Below are 15,758 nucleotides of genomic sequence, written 5' to 3' on the forward strand. Positions count from 1 at the left end.
AAGAAACCGCGATTTCCTGTAAGCGCTGATTGGCGGTTGGAATCAAACTCGTGGCTCCGCCCACCAGACGTTACGCGCATCACACAACACGGAAACAGAAGGATTACCGTCATCTGCTGCGTACACCGGAGCTGGATGTCCGCCTAAAACAAGGTCTGTTGTTATTATTGTGACATATTACTGACAGCATATACGTTTAATAACGTTAGGGGCCGGCAGAGCATAACCGAGCGACGGCAGGAAGTAGCTGACATTCACTTCAGTTAACAGAATTAGTTTCAGTTAGCTTAGCCGCTGCAACACACCACCGGCTACTTGTTTATGTTCCAAAGAGCAGGGTAAAGACTCACAGCCTGCTGGTTAATGAGTTTCAAAGGCCACTGTAAGATACCCAGGGGTCAAGAAAACGTGTACAACAAATATTACAGCACTCGAGCCCGAAATTGTTGTGTTTTTTGTCGAGAGATGACAGAGAATGTCTGTGTGTCTCTGACTTAGTGGTACATAACACGATCACTGTCTGACCTGTTTGAATCAAGGTTAGCACAGTATGTGTCATATATAATTTCAGCGTGACACGAGATTGTTGTGACACATTAACACATTGTAAAGTCAGACTTCTTCAATTTGGTCTAACATACTACAGAATGCATTTAAAAATGAAAGTGAATGTGTTCAACATCCAGTCCACTGTGAAGGAAATCAGCTACACAGCTTCATATGTCAGATCTAAACCCACACTATCATATACAGGAGTGTGACAAAATGATTTCTTTGTGTAATAGACGTTGGCAATATAGATATCAGCTTTATATTTTCTGTCACAATACCAATGTAGTCTTTTCAAAAATATCAATATGACAATACACATAAACATTTTGAATATTTGAAACGATCGTTTTCTGCACGTACCATTTTTAAGGCTTAAAGAGGGAAAAATAAAATTACTAGTCTTTCTGCTGTTGTCTGCTACAAGCCAAGAAAAGAAAAGTTGTATACCATTGTCATTTTATAGACTTGTTGTATTTGTCAAATCTCAAATTCTATGCCTTTAATGTTGTGTCAATTTTGCCCTGTGGTATAAGAAACCCAGTTGAATAACAATATTTTTCGAGGTATTGTATCAAAGGAAGAAAATTCAGTATTGTGACATTAAAATACCCATGTGTATCAAAATCAACCGAGTCATTGTTAGCACTTAGATGACCATACATGAATCTCACATTAAAAAAGGATAAAAACAAAAACTTTGTGCACTAAAGTGTTATCAAGATATGAATCTTTCTTCCATATTGCCCCTCCCTTCCTCATTATTTTATTCATGACCTGCAGGGCTCATACCATTTTCTCTCTGCCTCTAGGTCTCCCATGTAAACCCTTCAGTCTGAGAGAAGGTTTGGCTTTGTGATGATGGACGGTTAGTTAGACCTGTCACTACTGTAATGGAAGCTCCAGTCACGGCTTCCCCACCTCCCAACTCCTCCACTTATCCTCCCCCGGTCCCCCTGCACCCAGCCGTCGCCCCCTCGGTCGAGCTCGGTTTCACGATCCTCTACACCGTTCTTTACGGAGGACTGTTCCTGGTGGTGTACGCCCAGCTCTGGCTTCTCTACCTCTACAGACACAAAAGATGGAGCTACCAGAGTGTTTTTCTGTTCCTCTGCCTGCTCTGGGCCGCCCTCCGCACCACCCTGTTCTCCTTTTACTTCCGTAACGCTGTGGAGGCCAACCACCTACCTGTGGCAGTCTACTGGCTGCTCTACTGCTTCCCTGTCTGTCTGCAGTTCTTCACTCTCAGCCTTATTAACCTGTATTTCACTCAGGTAAGACTGGGTTTATACTCTTGAAGCTAGGATACACCAACTGTAATGTGGGGGGAAATGCTGATTGATTGATTGATACAATGATTGTAAAAACTAATTAGTATGATGCAGCCATAGAGATAAAAATACTTCATGGCATAAATAAACAGGAGGAAAATCAAAGTTCCTTTAAGAGTATTAATGGTCTTTACATAATCATCTCATTATAGCTGTGTGCCAAACAGCTATTAAAATTTAACCTTGTGGAGTGACTAACAGCTTTAGAGAGACCATAAACAGTGTGCTGAATAAACACTTTTTTTTGCTTTCGGTTTCATCTGTCTATTTGGTCTGTTTACGCTGTTGCTTCTCTGTTGCTCTTTCGACCACAGGTGCTACTCAAAGTGAGAGAGCTTTATAGCTCAGACGTGAACAGAAGACTGTAAGTTTCACTCTACAGTACAGACCATTTTGCATCAAGTTTATTATCTTGATTAAGCCTCTGAAACACCATATGAATACTGATCTATTCATCGCTCTGGCTTCCATTGTCTTCCTCAGGCTGCTGGCACGTTGTATGTATGGTGTGTTGAGCGTCATGTTCCTCTGCGTCAACGCGGTGTGTGCGGCTCTCGGGGACAGAGGTGCTGGCGGTGGGTCGGAGAAGCGCACCTGGAATCTTGTCCTGGTTCGAGTTCTAGTCAACGACTTGCTCTTCATCCTGGATGCGGTGTTACTGGCCGCCTCGCTGCTGCTCCTGACCAGACACTCGCGCTCCACCAGCCCCTACCTGATCAGCAAGGTGCGCTAAGCGTCAGTCTCGAAAGTGAAATGATGCAGCCCCAATTTCACCAAGAGTACTAGAATGCCATTCAGTAGAGTGCATACCTCTGCCAAGGCTGAGCAGTTCCCTTTTAATTCTATCAAGCCTAATCCAATATCAAACTCGATAGCCCTGTATTACTCTAAATCTTAAACCAGCCATAACTGCTTAACCATAATTTAAGATCACCAGATCTGTAATGAATAAAAAATGTAAAAGAAAACGCTCTATCTTGCAAAGTAAAGAAAGTGAGAAAAATACGTCCCTTGCGGATCCTCACCAAACGTTAACAGGGTCTATTCTTAACTGTTACTGTAGAGTTTGAAAGACGAAGGACTAATGGGTCTAATGAAAGTTAATATTGAGTTGCATTATGGGAATTGTAGGACCCAGCATTTCTGAAAAAAGCCAGAATACCTTGGTTTCTGCTATCTGTGAAGAAATAACAGTTTTGATCATATCTCAAAGACATCTTAGTATTGTGTTGCAGAGATATCTACTAAAGTTAGCATGCTAACTAGCTAGGCCCAAGCCACTTTACACCTCAAGAGGTGATAACCAGATATCAAACAACACCATCATTCCCCTGGCACCTTTTAATAATGCACCTCTTTATTGAAGTGCAGTACAAATCAGTGGAGTACCCTGTTGAACATACGCCACTTCATTACCTGCTCTAATTCTGAAGCTAACAGTGTCTTTTTTAAACCTGACCAGGGGACCACCGTGTGCCGTACAGCAGCTCTGGGAGCGGCAGTGATCTTGTTGTTTGCCAGTCGAGCCTGCTACAACCTGACAGTCCTCGTTCTGTCTCAGAGCCACCGGGTGGAGTCATTCAACTTTGACTGGTACAACGTCTCTGACCAGGTAATGATCTGATGTTGGAGTAGAAGCACTCTTAGCCAGGGTAACACACTGTCCAGCCTGGTTCTAGTTGACAGTAATGGTTGTCACTATTCATTATGATATAGTTTATAGCCCTGGCCATTAAAAATGTCAGTACACTAGATGACTGTCTGTGTGTGTGTTTGTAGGCTGACTTGCGTAGTGAACTGGGCGACAGAGGCTACCTGGCCTTCGGCGCCATCCTCCTCATATGGGAGCTGCTCCCGACCAGTTTACTCATCCTCATCTTCAGAGTTCGCCGACCGACTCAAGAGGTAGTTGGTACATCTGTGACACATTGGACCACATGTCGGCGGAATAAAGAAATGAAACACGATGACTCAGGGTTTATTAATGCCATAGCAGTGGAGGTCATGTGTTTTTTTTGTTGTTTTTTTGCTGATTCTCACAGACCAGCAGCATGGCCGTCAGCAACAGGGTCCTACCTCGTCCATATTTCTTTGACGACCCTCAAGGCAGTGATGATGATGCACCTGTTCCGTGGGCACGCAGTTTACATCCACACGCGAGGTACTGTCATTAAAAGCATGTTAGACTCACAGGTACAGCTAGTTCCAGCTTCTTGTGTGATAATTTACTGCTTCCCTGTATTTGATATAGGTCTGCAAATATTGTTTGGTTGATGACATGTCCAAAAATTGTGAAAATGGCCATCCCAGTGTCTTAGAGCTAAAACACTGTTTTTGGCCGACCAGAGTTTGTTCCCCCCTTCAAGTAAATTTGTCTAAATTTCAATTCCCACGTTGATAACATTGTGTTTTGCTACACCACAGAAGTGTTTTACTGCCATGCCAGGAAAAGAAGAATAGATCAGACTCATAGCATCAAATGTTTATGGATGTTTTCACTGTATAAGAAGATATATTCACAAAGTTATCACATAATAACCTTATAACATTTATTCTAAAAATATATTATGTAAAAATGGAAGCGCTTATTGTTGAAACATAAATGTTTTCGTATTATTACAAGATTCACAGTATATTATAAGATAATAAAGTTCATAATAAAGTTAAAGTGTGTTAATATAAGAATCATTTTTATGACAAGTTGGTATGTTGTAATGACACAAAACATCTTGTTATAACAACAAACTTTTCACATTATAGCATTATTGATTCACTTTTCTTTTTCTGGCGTGGCAGCAATACGCTGCCGTAGTACTCAGTTCTCCGGTGACAAGTTGGGTGTGTGTTCTGATCAGGCTGTATTGAATTCTGATGTAGAAACCATTAAAGAATCCTCAAATGCAGAAGTGTAGGCACAGCTGTCATCTGCTGCTCTTCTCGTTCTGTTTCAGCTGGTACGGATCAGAGACCGCTCCTCTGCTGTTTGCCAGCAACCCTCCAGACCAGAACCACCAGCACCACTCGTTCTACTCCACCCCCCAGAACTGACCCTGACTCCTCACCACAATCAGGGTCACCCTGCGCAGCTACCAGTCGGTAGCACCTCGCCCTCTGCCAGCAGTTTTTGCACTGAAGACCTCAGGGAATCACCAGCAAACAGTGAATATGCACCTTGTAGTTTTTGAACAGAGAATATATTTAAATCTTTTTTTAGGTCAAAGGGAACAAACTTGGCGTGAAAAGCCCTGACAGACATGAATGACCAAACTGCTCAGCGATCTCCTTATGAAGCTGAGATTTAGTCACAAATCATAAGCTTGTTTTAATAAGCCATTGTCCCATTGTTGATAAAACAAGGTAAACTAGCTCTTACCAGTCCTAAAAATTGCACATTTAGCTTCGTTAGCATTCCTTCGTTCCTTCCTACATGTAACGCAGTTTAAGCATGTAAGCTCGCAGCATGTGGTGACCACTGGAATAACCACTGACGATACTGATTTGCTGTTTCGTGAAGAAGGCAACTCTTCTCTGCACTGTTTCAAGTGAAAGGATATCTTTTGACACCTTCAATCAATAATTCCACATAACTGCAGATATTACATTACTGACATGTTCCTTTTGGTGTTGTTTTGTATGTTTCCTTTAGCTCCAGCTTGTCAGCTTGTCAATTCTTTTGGTTTGTACATCTTACGTTAAGATTTTTCATGATTTCAAATTTTGAAAGTTGATTTTTATTCTCTAACTTTGAATTGTATTTTGACGTAAGTTTAAATTATTTTATAACTCTGGTTTACCTTTAATTGTAGCTATCAAAGATCACATCATTCTCCTTTGTCTTTAGTGGTATGAGGCTTCCTCATTGCAACTCACTCAACTGTAGCTTTGACCTTGCAGCATGACTAATATTGACTCTGTGAACAAACCAATAAAGGCACCAAAATGAGCTCGTCCAGTCTGTTGCTAAGCAGAAAACGTACATGGATAAAAAGTTGTCTACACCTACATTTTTTACATGTTTTTAGCTCATGTACTGCAAACCATGTATATTTGATTAGTGCCAACTGTTTTCCAAGGCTAGAATGTTTGAGACTTTTTAATGTTCACATTCATGTGTAAATATAATTTTTATTTCCAGTGATCCACATATATATATATATAGTAGATGTGATTTCCTAATATTTTCCAATGAAGTTTCCTTGAAAGAACAATGTTATTTGGTGCTAATTAACGGAAAATCAGTTGATTGGTATACACAGGTCAGCTGAAAATAAAAATATTTTTGAGAAATGACTCAATTTTTGAGAAAAACACAATTAAAGTTTCCAATAATGAATGAATGAATGGTTAATGGAAATACACTTTAAAGAGAGCTTTCCTTCCAAGGAAGTTCCTACTTTCCTAAAGTTGGTGCTTCTGTTCAATAAAACTGGGAAATTACAGATCAAGTTCACCCAAACTGAAACTTTAGTCATTATCTACTAACTCTCATGCTGATGGAAAGTTGGGTGAAGTTTTGTGGTCCACAAACATTTATGGAGCTTCACAGCATAACAGCATCATTCCCCTGAACAACTGAAGTAGTTGGGGACTTGTTTTAAAACAAAAAAACAACTGAAAAGGCCACGAAAAAGAAATGGCTCTCTTCAGTTCATCTGGTGAAATCCAAGTCTCCAAAGAGTCCCAAGTTCCCAAATTGTTTTGAGATGTTATATATAAATATTTTAGAACAAGTCCCCGTCTAGTTCAGCTCCAGAAATATGTTGTGGACTAGAAAACTAAACCTAACAAAGCTCTCCATCGGCATGAGGATGAGTAGATAGTGAGTCAGTTTTCATGTTTGGGTGAACTTATCCTTTAAAGAGAGCTCTCCTTTCAAGGAAATTCCTACTTTCCTATAATTAGTGCCCAAACAAGTGCTTCTATCTCAGAAACTTCCTTGGAAACTACAGATCTGTAAGATAAAGCATTACTGCATTACTTAACAACAACTGTTCAGGTTAAGATGTGAAATTAGTGAAAACTAGAGGCTCAATCTGAAACAAATTTAAATGATTTTTATGGAGGTCTAATGTGCTAAAAATGTTGAAATGAATCCAATATTTCACTAGGAAATAAAAGGGAAAAGAACAAAAAAATCAGCCTAATTTTGTAGCAGAGATTCAGGACTTCATTTAATCATCTTGTGACCACTCAGTCAAATCATGATGGGATCCTTTGGGGGGTCTCGACCCCTAGACCCATCTCTATGGCTTCAGTTTGTGAACATACAGACCAACAGAGGGGTTGCGCTGCTGCTGTTTCAGCTGAACAGTTTATTCTGCATTATGTACAGATCATCCTATTAAAACTCTTTATACAGTATGTACACATTCAAATAAATCAGTAAGTTACAACGTCCGCAGTGGCAACAGAAGAACAATTTAACAATGTTAAAGAAAGCCAAAGCTGGAGGAGTTGATCATTTTCCCTAGATTTGAATTCACCGGAACCGACACTGATCCAGGTGCTGTGTAACATGTTGACGTGGTGAATGAGACCACGTTTATACTGAAGAAAGCTGAATTAAACAAAAATCAAAGTGCAGGCAAAGACCTCACCGACAGTAAAACTACCAGACACAAATCCAAACACAGTCTCTCTCACACTGACCAAAATCAGCATTCCTCTTCCATCTGATTAAACTTACTAACACCTGCAGGGCTCTTATTGCAGTAGTCATTCTGGGGGAGGGAAAGGGTGGTGAAAACAAACAAAAAAGGAGTCGTGCTATTGCTTTCTGACACAGAAACTGTCCAGATAAGCAGTAAAGATTGTTGCGTCTCCTGGTAGCCTGAGTCCAACTCGACACAGTTAGAAACCTGAGCCTGTGGAAGGCAAGAGCCACGAGGAAGAGAGGCAATGAGGAACCAAAGCAACGATCGATCAGCTCAGAGTTCCCGTTGGTCCAGAGCAACATGTCTGAATCAGAGCGCGTGGGTCAGTTGTCTGGAGGGGGTGAAGATGATGATGATGTTGCCGTCTCTAGCTTACGAAGGCGGCGGCGTCTCAGCTCAGCAGCGTTGGGCTCTCCATCCTCCTCTCCCACCACCACTCCTTCGTCCATCATTTCTTGTCTCTCCGTGTCCGAGGCAGCAGAAGTAGAGTCAGCCGGCTGAGAGGAGACTGTAGCTCCGTCCACCTGCTCAGCTGGAAACAGAAAATAACTCTGAATTGGAGTACATGTTTTCGATTTTAATCGTCTTCGTAGATGATGTGAGCTGTCGGTTTACTCACAGCTGGGAGAGTCGTTCTCCTGGCTGGGACTGTCCATGCTACTGCTAGCTGCAGGAGATGAAGCAGAGTTGTTCGTCCCGCTGGCTTCTGCAGTTCTGGCCTCAGGCCGGGGAGGACTGTGGAGAACACAGCAGCAGAAAGACAATGAAGCATTCAACTGAAAACTAGAGGTGAACTCCAAGATTTAAATAATTTATTGTCAACTCAAGAAATCATTGATTAAAATATTTATGGATATTAATTAAATTAAAAAGTTGAATACATATCTTAAAAGGTGCTATCATAAGAATTAGTCACCTTGACTTCATACTCCAAACAAACAGGGGCAGCATATCACCAGAGTAACTAGTATCTGCTACTAACTGTAGCTACAGTTAGCTGTGCAGCTAGCCAGACTACCAGGGGAATATTGGTGTTTACACCACTAGCACTGGAGCTTTGGACCGCTGGGAGAAAGTTTTCAGAACCACTGCTAGCTGCTTAGCATGCTAACTTCAGTAGGTATCTCTTCAACACAAAACAGGGACGCAAAAGACGTAACGTCTTAATTTGTATTTCTTTGTGTTCTGTTGATCATTTCAGTTCATTTTTTGTTGTTTTGACTTTAAATTCTAACAAACTGCACCTTTAATAATTCAAGCTCAATTTTTCAAAAGAGAATATGCGACTTTAAATAGAGGAAGCTCAGTTACGTGAGTGTGGCGACGGTGCTGAGGTAGTGGTGGATGTTGAGCATGGCAGCGTCCAGCAGGGTGTGGATGTTCTGGAGACACTGGAGCCGGGCCTCGAGGCCCCGTCGGCCCTCTGCCTCCAGCTCCCTCAGCTCCTCCTCCGACAGCCGGGACAGAGACGGAGGAGGAGGAGGCATTGATGACACTGGAGGAAAGGAGAGGAGACACATTAACACAAACAGATCCAGGAGAAACTCACTTCAACTTATAATATCACAAACATGAGCTCGAAGAACTGCTTGCAAGTCAAATAAAAACATTTTGAGGCGTCCACGCTCTCATATACAGGAAACAGTAATGTGACTGTTCCTACTGAGGTTCAGCATTACAAATCATATCAGATGATCTAACCTCAAGCGTTAAAGTTCATTCATGCTTGTCTGATTGATACGCTTGACAACTGTGAACAGAAATGATGTGCTTTGACAAAAAAAGTGTTGTAAATGTGGTGGGAAATTCCAGTGACTTGGACACAGTGTGGACTGATAATTTGTTGCTTTGGTAATGCTCAGCAATTTCTTAAACAAGGGGTGATAGGAGGAGTAAGACAGTTTTATCCCCAACATGACTCCGCCACATACATCTAAAATTACACATCTATAATTAATATTCTTATACAAGAGGACAAGCAGCCATCTTGCTAGAAGCAGCGGGGTGGAAGAGGTTAATTAACCTTCCGTCTTTTTACTTATTTTCTGCAACAGTAGTTATCACTTGAATGTATTCACTTTGTTCTCTGTGACAGTACAGAGTGTTTGTGCTTACTGAAGGGAGGAGGTGGTGGCATGGGCAGCCAAGGTGCAGTGGGGAAGGGAGGAGGGGGGAAGGAGAAGGGGAAGCCTGGGAGAGCTGATCCTGGAGCAGCAGCAGCGGCAGCAGCAGCAGTGTCTGCAGACGATGAGGTGGGCTGGCTGGAACCTGATGAAACAAACACACAACATTTTGGGTAGATGTCAAGCTATCCCAGAGTCAAAAAAATAGATTAAACAACAACGCAGGTGCACTGAACTATATGTAACATCGTTTCACACACTGGTTTGCTTTCCTGTTTTGTGGGGGTAGTTTGCTGCAGGAGAGCATGAGTTATCCTTACCAGCTGCTTGTGTAGCCTCTGTGCTGCCCTGTGGAGCATCAGTGGCACCAGGAGCTGCAGCTGCTGCAGCAGGAGGAGGGGGCACTGCAGGGAAGGGACCCCAGAAGGGGAAGATGCCCGGAGGAAAGCCAGGTAACATGCCTGGAGCCACTGGAGAGGAAACAGAGCAAATAGTTCCTTAGCAACCCAGTCCAAATATGTGCTTACCAGAGGAAACTTCATTAATATGCTCTGGGAAGTGAACATGACCTGAGTCCATTTCATAAAGTACTATATAATGATCTTATTAAATTAAGGTATCTGGACAAGTTTCTCTAAACTTGTGCCATCTGAAGATATTATAGTCATGCAAGTTACATACACAATACATAGTGGCTTTAAGTTCATGAATGGAAAAGTTTTTTCTACGTTAATAACATCTGTTCTGGACTGCAAATCATTTGGACGTAGGTAGGCTTCATGTTGTGATGATAGAGGTAGAAAGACAGGAGTTGTATTCATGTGTACTGCTTCCGTCACCATTGGCAGGTGGGGCTGCGGGGGCGTTGGCGGGGGCTGCTGGAGCAGGGGGCGGGGCCTGTGCTGGAGCTGGAGTCTGATTGTTGTTAGATGCCCGGAGGACGTCCATGCGACAGGTAGGACAGGTCTGCTGCCTCTGGAACCAGGAGCGCAGGCAGCTGTGGGGAGGAGAGGAGGGCGACACAACATTATTTGTAGCACTAGAAGGACAAACACATACAAACCTGTTAACATACTGTTATCCGAGTGTAACTTCAGGTACTGGTACTGTTTTTTTCTTGGTTTGCAGTCAAGAATCTTTTCTGCTGAGTCACACCGTTTACGTACCTGGAGTGGAAAATGTGATTACAAGGCAGTTTCTTGGCTCCGGTGACCATTTCCTCTCGACAGATGATGCAGACGTTGTCAGAGGCCTGCAGGTCTTCAGGAGTGGCATCAGGATATCTGAAGACAGGCAAAAATAAGGGGAGAAATTAGCACTAGCCTCAGAACTTATTGGGTGAAGTTTTATTCAGGCTTGTACTGTGGGTCTACATGTGTTGTCTGCTTGCAAATATCCCCAGTTAAAGACTGAATACTGTCCTACAACCGAGGAAACATTAGCATTGAAGAGAAAATGGACAATCTACATATGGGCCATAGTCCATGTCATTAAATGAGAATAACCCCACTTGGACAAGCTTTGTCTAACAGAATGAAATGTAAATGAATATGAAAAACATTCTAGAAAATATATAATGATATACTAATACAATACAGTATTACAGTAAGGTACTAATACCATACAATACAATACGGTGCAATTAGGAAACACTACTCACAGTGTATTCATGTTGCGGATGGCTCTCCGAGACATGATAGCGTCTGTTACAGCTTTCTTGAATTGCCTGAAAGACAAAGGAGAACGATACCAAACTTAAAACGTGCCTTAAATATAGTGTTTGTTCTATAATTGAAATCTATTTCAAAATATGTTAATGACCTTTATTTCCATGACTGAGACGAGACAGCACCAACGTTATTATCAAACCAAATGTGACTACATCAACATGCAATAGTGTTGCAGTAAATCATGAGAACAAAGTGTGCTTGGGTAGAAGGTGATATTTGGGCCCATTTTTTTGTTACAATGAAACTGAGAAAAAGAAAAGCATTGCTTCATCAAAGGGGAAAGAATGTTGCCATAAAACAGCTGGTAAGAATATCATGAACATGAAAAGACACATTAAGGCTCATCACAAAGAAAGTGAGGTAGATTAATGAAGCATTTTTATGGAGCTGACTAAGAAGGCAGAAAGTTTGACTAAAATGTCCCAGAAATATTGAGTTTTTTTAAAACTATAATACAATAGTGGTGGTTTGGTTTACTTTGACTGAGATAAGAGCCTAAATAGCTGGGAAATTCTTTGAGTATGCTCACCTCATAGCCAGATACATGGGTCGAATGGCGAACAGGGGGAAGGTGTGGACCTTTATCATGATGGTCATGAAGGCGATGTACAGGAGCACTTTGATGAAACCTGGAAGAAAAATTAGTACTTGAGTATTGATGCCACGGCATCCTGAAGGACACAGATTTCATCAAGAGGAAAAGAAATACTCCAGCATGAAATTTTGAACTCTGGCTGAATACAGCACCTGTGAAGAGCTCGGTGTAGAGCATATAGACGGCCTTGTTGTCCCAGGGATTCTCACTCTGCAGGTCGATGGTGTGCAGAAGGTATTTAATGAAGGTCGTCAATACCATGGTCAGCAGGATGGCATACTGAGGGGCACAGAGAGGAGAGACAGACATTTACAAGTTATCATCCTCTCCATTTCCTGATCTCCATTAACTTGCAAAGTGACACTGAATCACAGACACTGTATGCAGAATTCTTTCTGAGGCATCCATCAAAACCTGAGCAGGAGTAAAAGTTTGAAACACAAAAAGGCTACGTGGAATGATGTGGAAAACAAATGAATGTGATGTTGCGAGGAGAACGGTGCCATGTAAATCAGACAGAACAATGTCCTCAAGTCTAGTCAGCCATTCTCACAGTTGTCTTAGTCAATTTAAAATGAAGTAGTACATTAAAATGACACATGTCGAAGAGTCCTGACAATATTTATAAACCTTTATTATACCAACAGAGCTAAAATGACTATCGGTACAAAAAAGGAAAACAAACAACAAACAACAAAAAAGAACACAGAGCTAAAATTCAGTATGACAAACCTCAAATCCAAAAACGAGCTGGACTGAGGCTCCTCGGGTGATGATGCTGTGACAGGCATGGTTGACAAACAGGAAGTCCAGGACACCCAGAAGTCCCATGAGAGCTGCAGGATATACAGAACGAGACTTCTGTGAGGGGGTTGCAGTAGCTACATGAAGAAGCTCCACAGAAATATAGAGGACAAATAACTTCATTCTCAGACAAAACAAATTAGTACATTCAGTATTTAAAGATGCTCAATGACTCTCCAATGTAATCTTACTATTTAAGTCTGACACGATGACTGAAGGAGAAGATTCTGTTGTGTTTAGAAAATTATATCATGGTCTGTTAATGTGAACCATTCTGGTGTTCTGTTGTTAATTGAACTTTGGAGCACCTGGCCTCAGCAGGGATTTGCATGCAGTTTCATTCAGACTCATTTCATAACTTGACGCCAACAGAACAGAAGTAGATAAAGAGAGAAGAAAAAACAAATATAAAAAGCCAACGCAGGCGGGCAACGAGAATGATTTCTGATGTGACTGATGATAACGTGTACTTACATAATACTCTCATGTGAAAAAGCCATGATATGTTTGGACTCCGCTCCATCTGACAGAAAAAGATTTTTAAAAAACACAGAAACAAACATTATTTACATGTCTATTAAATCATTGAATCATCAATTGTGATTCTGAATTACTATTTTATAGATACTGCTAACACCATAACAGGAGCACAGAGACCTGTAACAAGTTCCAGGTTGCTTGATATTCAGCTAATGACACTGACAAACACTCACAAAGTCCACCCGGTCCTCAGCCAGCCAGTGGAAGCACTTAAGGAAAAGCAGGAGGGTGAAGAGGGCTACGAAGCGGGGGGAGAAGTCATCCCTGAACACAGTGAATGCCAGGCATGTCTCGGTCACCGCGTACCAGGATCGCTCAATGAGATGCTGGAGGGAGAGGAAAGACAAGTAATTGCACATAAACCAAGAGACTGATCAGATGAATTTGTCATTTACAGCTGAGACAATGTATTAATATTAAACTAAATGTGTGTTATGATGAGTCAAGGGGAGTCATAAATATTTAAACAGAACTCTACCTCCATTTCTGCAGCTCTTAGCTGTCCAAAAAAGACCTTCCTCATGAACTTTCCCAGCAAGAACACCAACACAAAGGCCTGAATGTACAGCACCTGAGACAAGAAACAAAACAGAAACCAAAAGCTGATTTCTCATATCGTCACTGATTCTGCTTTTGAAGAAATATCAACGCAAGATTGGACCTGACTTTAGCACTGTTCTTACCGCCATGCTGGGGCTGCTCTTGGTGAGGTAGACCACAGTCGGGTAGAACTGATGTTTGAGGAGATAAGCATGTGCCACCACAGCCCCAGTCAGTGCTAGACTGGTGGCAGTCACCAAGGCTGCTCGTACCATTTTGGACTCAGCTACAGATACTGCGGAGGGGAAACGGGTGAAGAGAGAAAAGAAGAAGGTTGTTGAATGTGAAAGCTGACTGATGTAGCAGAGCGACATGCAAATAAACGGTAGCACTTTGAGAGGAAGCATTTTTCGTCAGTTATCTCTGTGCTATGCTATTTTTACTCTTACAAACATGTACAGCAAATAAGCTTCAGGATTGTAATCATCTACAGACATATAATAAAACACGTGGTCCGCCTGTCGGTCATCCATAATGAGATATCTGCTCTGCAAATATGTGGTCATAGATAAATAAAGGAATTTTATAGCTTTAACCTATAATAATCAAAAATATATAATTATGATATCTGGGAGGGGGATATGGATTTTTGTAATTTTCCATGTTAACTATTGCCCTGTGTTTCAGACAAACAGTGTAAGAGTTTCTCCAGGGTTTGACATTAACCACACTCCTCAAACAGACAGCCTTCACTGCTGTCTGAGTAATGTGAGGTTATAGTGACACTATGCTGAACTGTCGGGTGAACAGGTTCAGTATGACACTGGATCCCAAGGCTCAATCCTAACAACAAATAACCCTTCAACATGTGCATTTTAATGAACATTCAGGAATAGGACTTCAATAGAAAATATTACTTTGTACAATATTCTGTTACCACCTTTAAAACTACTGATGTATGTAAGACTACAACTAATAAAGCATCAAATTACATCAAGTCACAGCTTGAATATTGGGTGAATATGAAACTATTCCTTGCTTTTATTTTCACCTGCATATATGCTAATGTATGCTCTTGGTTAGCATTGAGTACACTCCCACTTTTTCAGCTACTGCATTACTCCATCCTACTTAACACTTCTCACATTGGTAGCAACACGTTAAGCTAGTTTATTAGCGTGTATCTTCCTACAGAGGAGGCAGCTCTTTTAGCTAACTTGGCTCGCTAACATCAAAGCTAATGTAGTAAAAATTAAGTCTCAGAGATATGGCTAACTGCTTTGCAAGACTGAGAGAAACTTAGGTAGCAAGCTAAGCGCACCCTTCTCAAAAAGCTGAATATATATTTATTTGTGTTGGTAACGTCACTTGACTCCAGGGACTACCTAACTGTCAAAGCCAGGTCTTTTTAATTAGGTTAGTTAGCAAGTGTTAGCTAACGTTAGCTAGCTAGCTGGTAACGTTACAGCTGTCAGTACTCTGCGGGACTCACCGACTCGTTTCCTGCGGAAGACTTGCTCCTTGGTTAATTAGACGGGGGTCTCCTTGCCTGCTCAAACCTCTATATTCTTAACAGCTACTCCATTTCGATGGTTTCACGGTAGCCTCTCTATTACATGAGTATAGTCGCCCCTGTTCGTCTGGCTACGTGTTTATCTTTGGCTTGCTCCTTGGGAGCCACCTCACATCCGGCTGCTGTGGTAATTTCACGCAAGAGCTATTTCAAACATCACTGAATGTTACCGGTTTTCTGTCAGTTACTCATCGTAAAAGCAGTCAGAAAGCTATTTTATCTTAAATGTTTAAGGAAGATTTGACATTTGGGTTTGACAGCTACTGAAACGAGTTGTATTTGTAAATATGATTTGTTACTCTGTATTTGTAAATGTCAG

At 41.5% G+C, this 15,758-nt stretch overlaps 2 protein-coding genes across 2 annotated transcripts; one reads left to right on the top strand and one right to left on the bottom strand.

Moving 5' to 3' along the window:
- Positions 1–47: 47 nt before the first annotated feature.
- gpr137 (G protein-coupled receptor 137) lies at positions 48–5,823 on the top strand. Its single transcript, XM_084352252.1, has 8 exons — positions 48–153; positions 1,362–1,823; positions 2,195–2,244; positions 2,364–2,604; positions 3,343–3,492; positions 3,660–3,785; positions 3,923–4,041; positions 4,832–5,823. Exons 2-8 carry the CDS (start codon positions 1,443–1,445, stop codon positions 4,926–4,928), a joined length of 1,164 nt encoding a protein of 387 aa, XP_084208378.1. The 5' UTR covers positions 48–153; positions 1,362–1,442; the 3' UTR covers positions 4,929–5,823.
- A 1,340-nt stretch (positions 5,824–7,163) lies between these two features.
- On the bottom strand, positions 7,164–15,542 carry syvn1 (synovial apoptosis inhibitor 1, synoviolin). The gene is made up of 16 exons (XM_084352473.1): positions 15,359–15,542; positions 14,010–14,161; positions 13,805–13,897; positions 13,500–13,652; positions 13,261–13,309; positions 12,715–12,818; positions 12,135–12,261; positions 11,917–12,016; positions 11,318–11,383; positions 10,824–10,940; positions 10,497–10,654; positions 9,978–10,127; positions 9,650–9,802; positions 8,846–9,029; positions 8,154–8,269; positions 7,164–8,066 (listed from the first exon to the last, which is right to left on the bottom strand). The coding sequence occupies exons 2-16, from the start codon at positions 14,139–14,141 to the stop codon at positions 7,858–7,860; spliced, it is 1,911 nt and encodes a 636-aa protein (XP_084208599.1). The 5' UTR covers positions 14,142–14,161; positions 15,359–15,542; the 3' UTR covers positions 7,164–7,857.
- Positions 15,543–15,758: the final 216 nt, after the last annotated feature.

Source organism: Pagrus pagrus (assembly GCF_965226575.1).
Source record: "Pagrus pagrus genome assembly, chromosome: 5".
Taxonomy (NCBI): Eukaryota; Metazoa; Chordata; class Actinopteri; order Spariformes; family Sparidae; genus Pagrus; species Pagrus pagrus.

Coding starts and splice junctions, on each gene's coding strand:
- gpr137 (XM_084352252.1), top strand. CDS start 1,443: ATGGAAGCTCCAGTCACGGCTTCCCCACCTCCCAACTCCTCCACTTAT. Junction 1,824..2,194: donor TTAACCTGTATTTCACTCAG/GTAAGACTGGGT, acceptor TTTCGACCACAG/GTGCTACTCAAAGTGAGAGA. Junction 3,786..3,922: donor TTCGCCGACCGACTCAAGAG/GTAGTTGGTACA, acceptor TGATTCTCACAG/ACCAGCAGCATGGCCGTCAG.
- syvn1 (XM_084352473.1), bottom strand. CDS start 14,141: ATGGTACGAGCAGCCTTGGTGACTGCCACCAGTCTAGCACTGACTGGG. Junction 11,384..11,916: donor CCCATGTATCTGGCTATGAG/GTGAGCATACTC, acceptor TTTGTCTTTCAG/GCAATTCAAGAAAGCTGTAA. Junction 9,030..9,649: donor GCCACCACCTCCTCCCTTCA/GTAAGCACAAAC, acceptor CCTTTCCTCCAG/TGTCATCAATGCCTCCTCCT.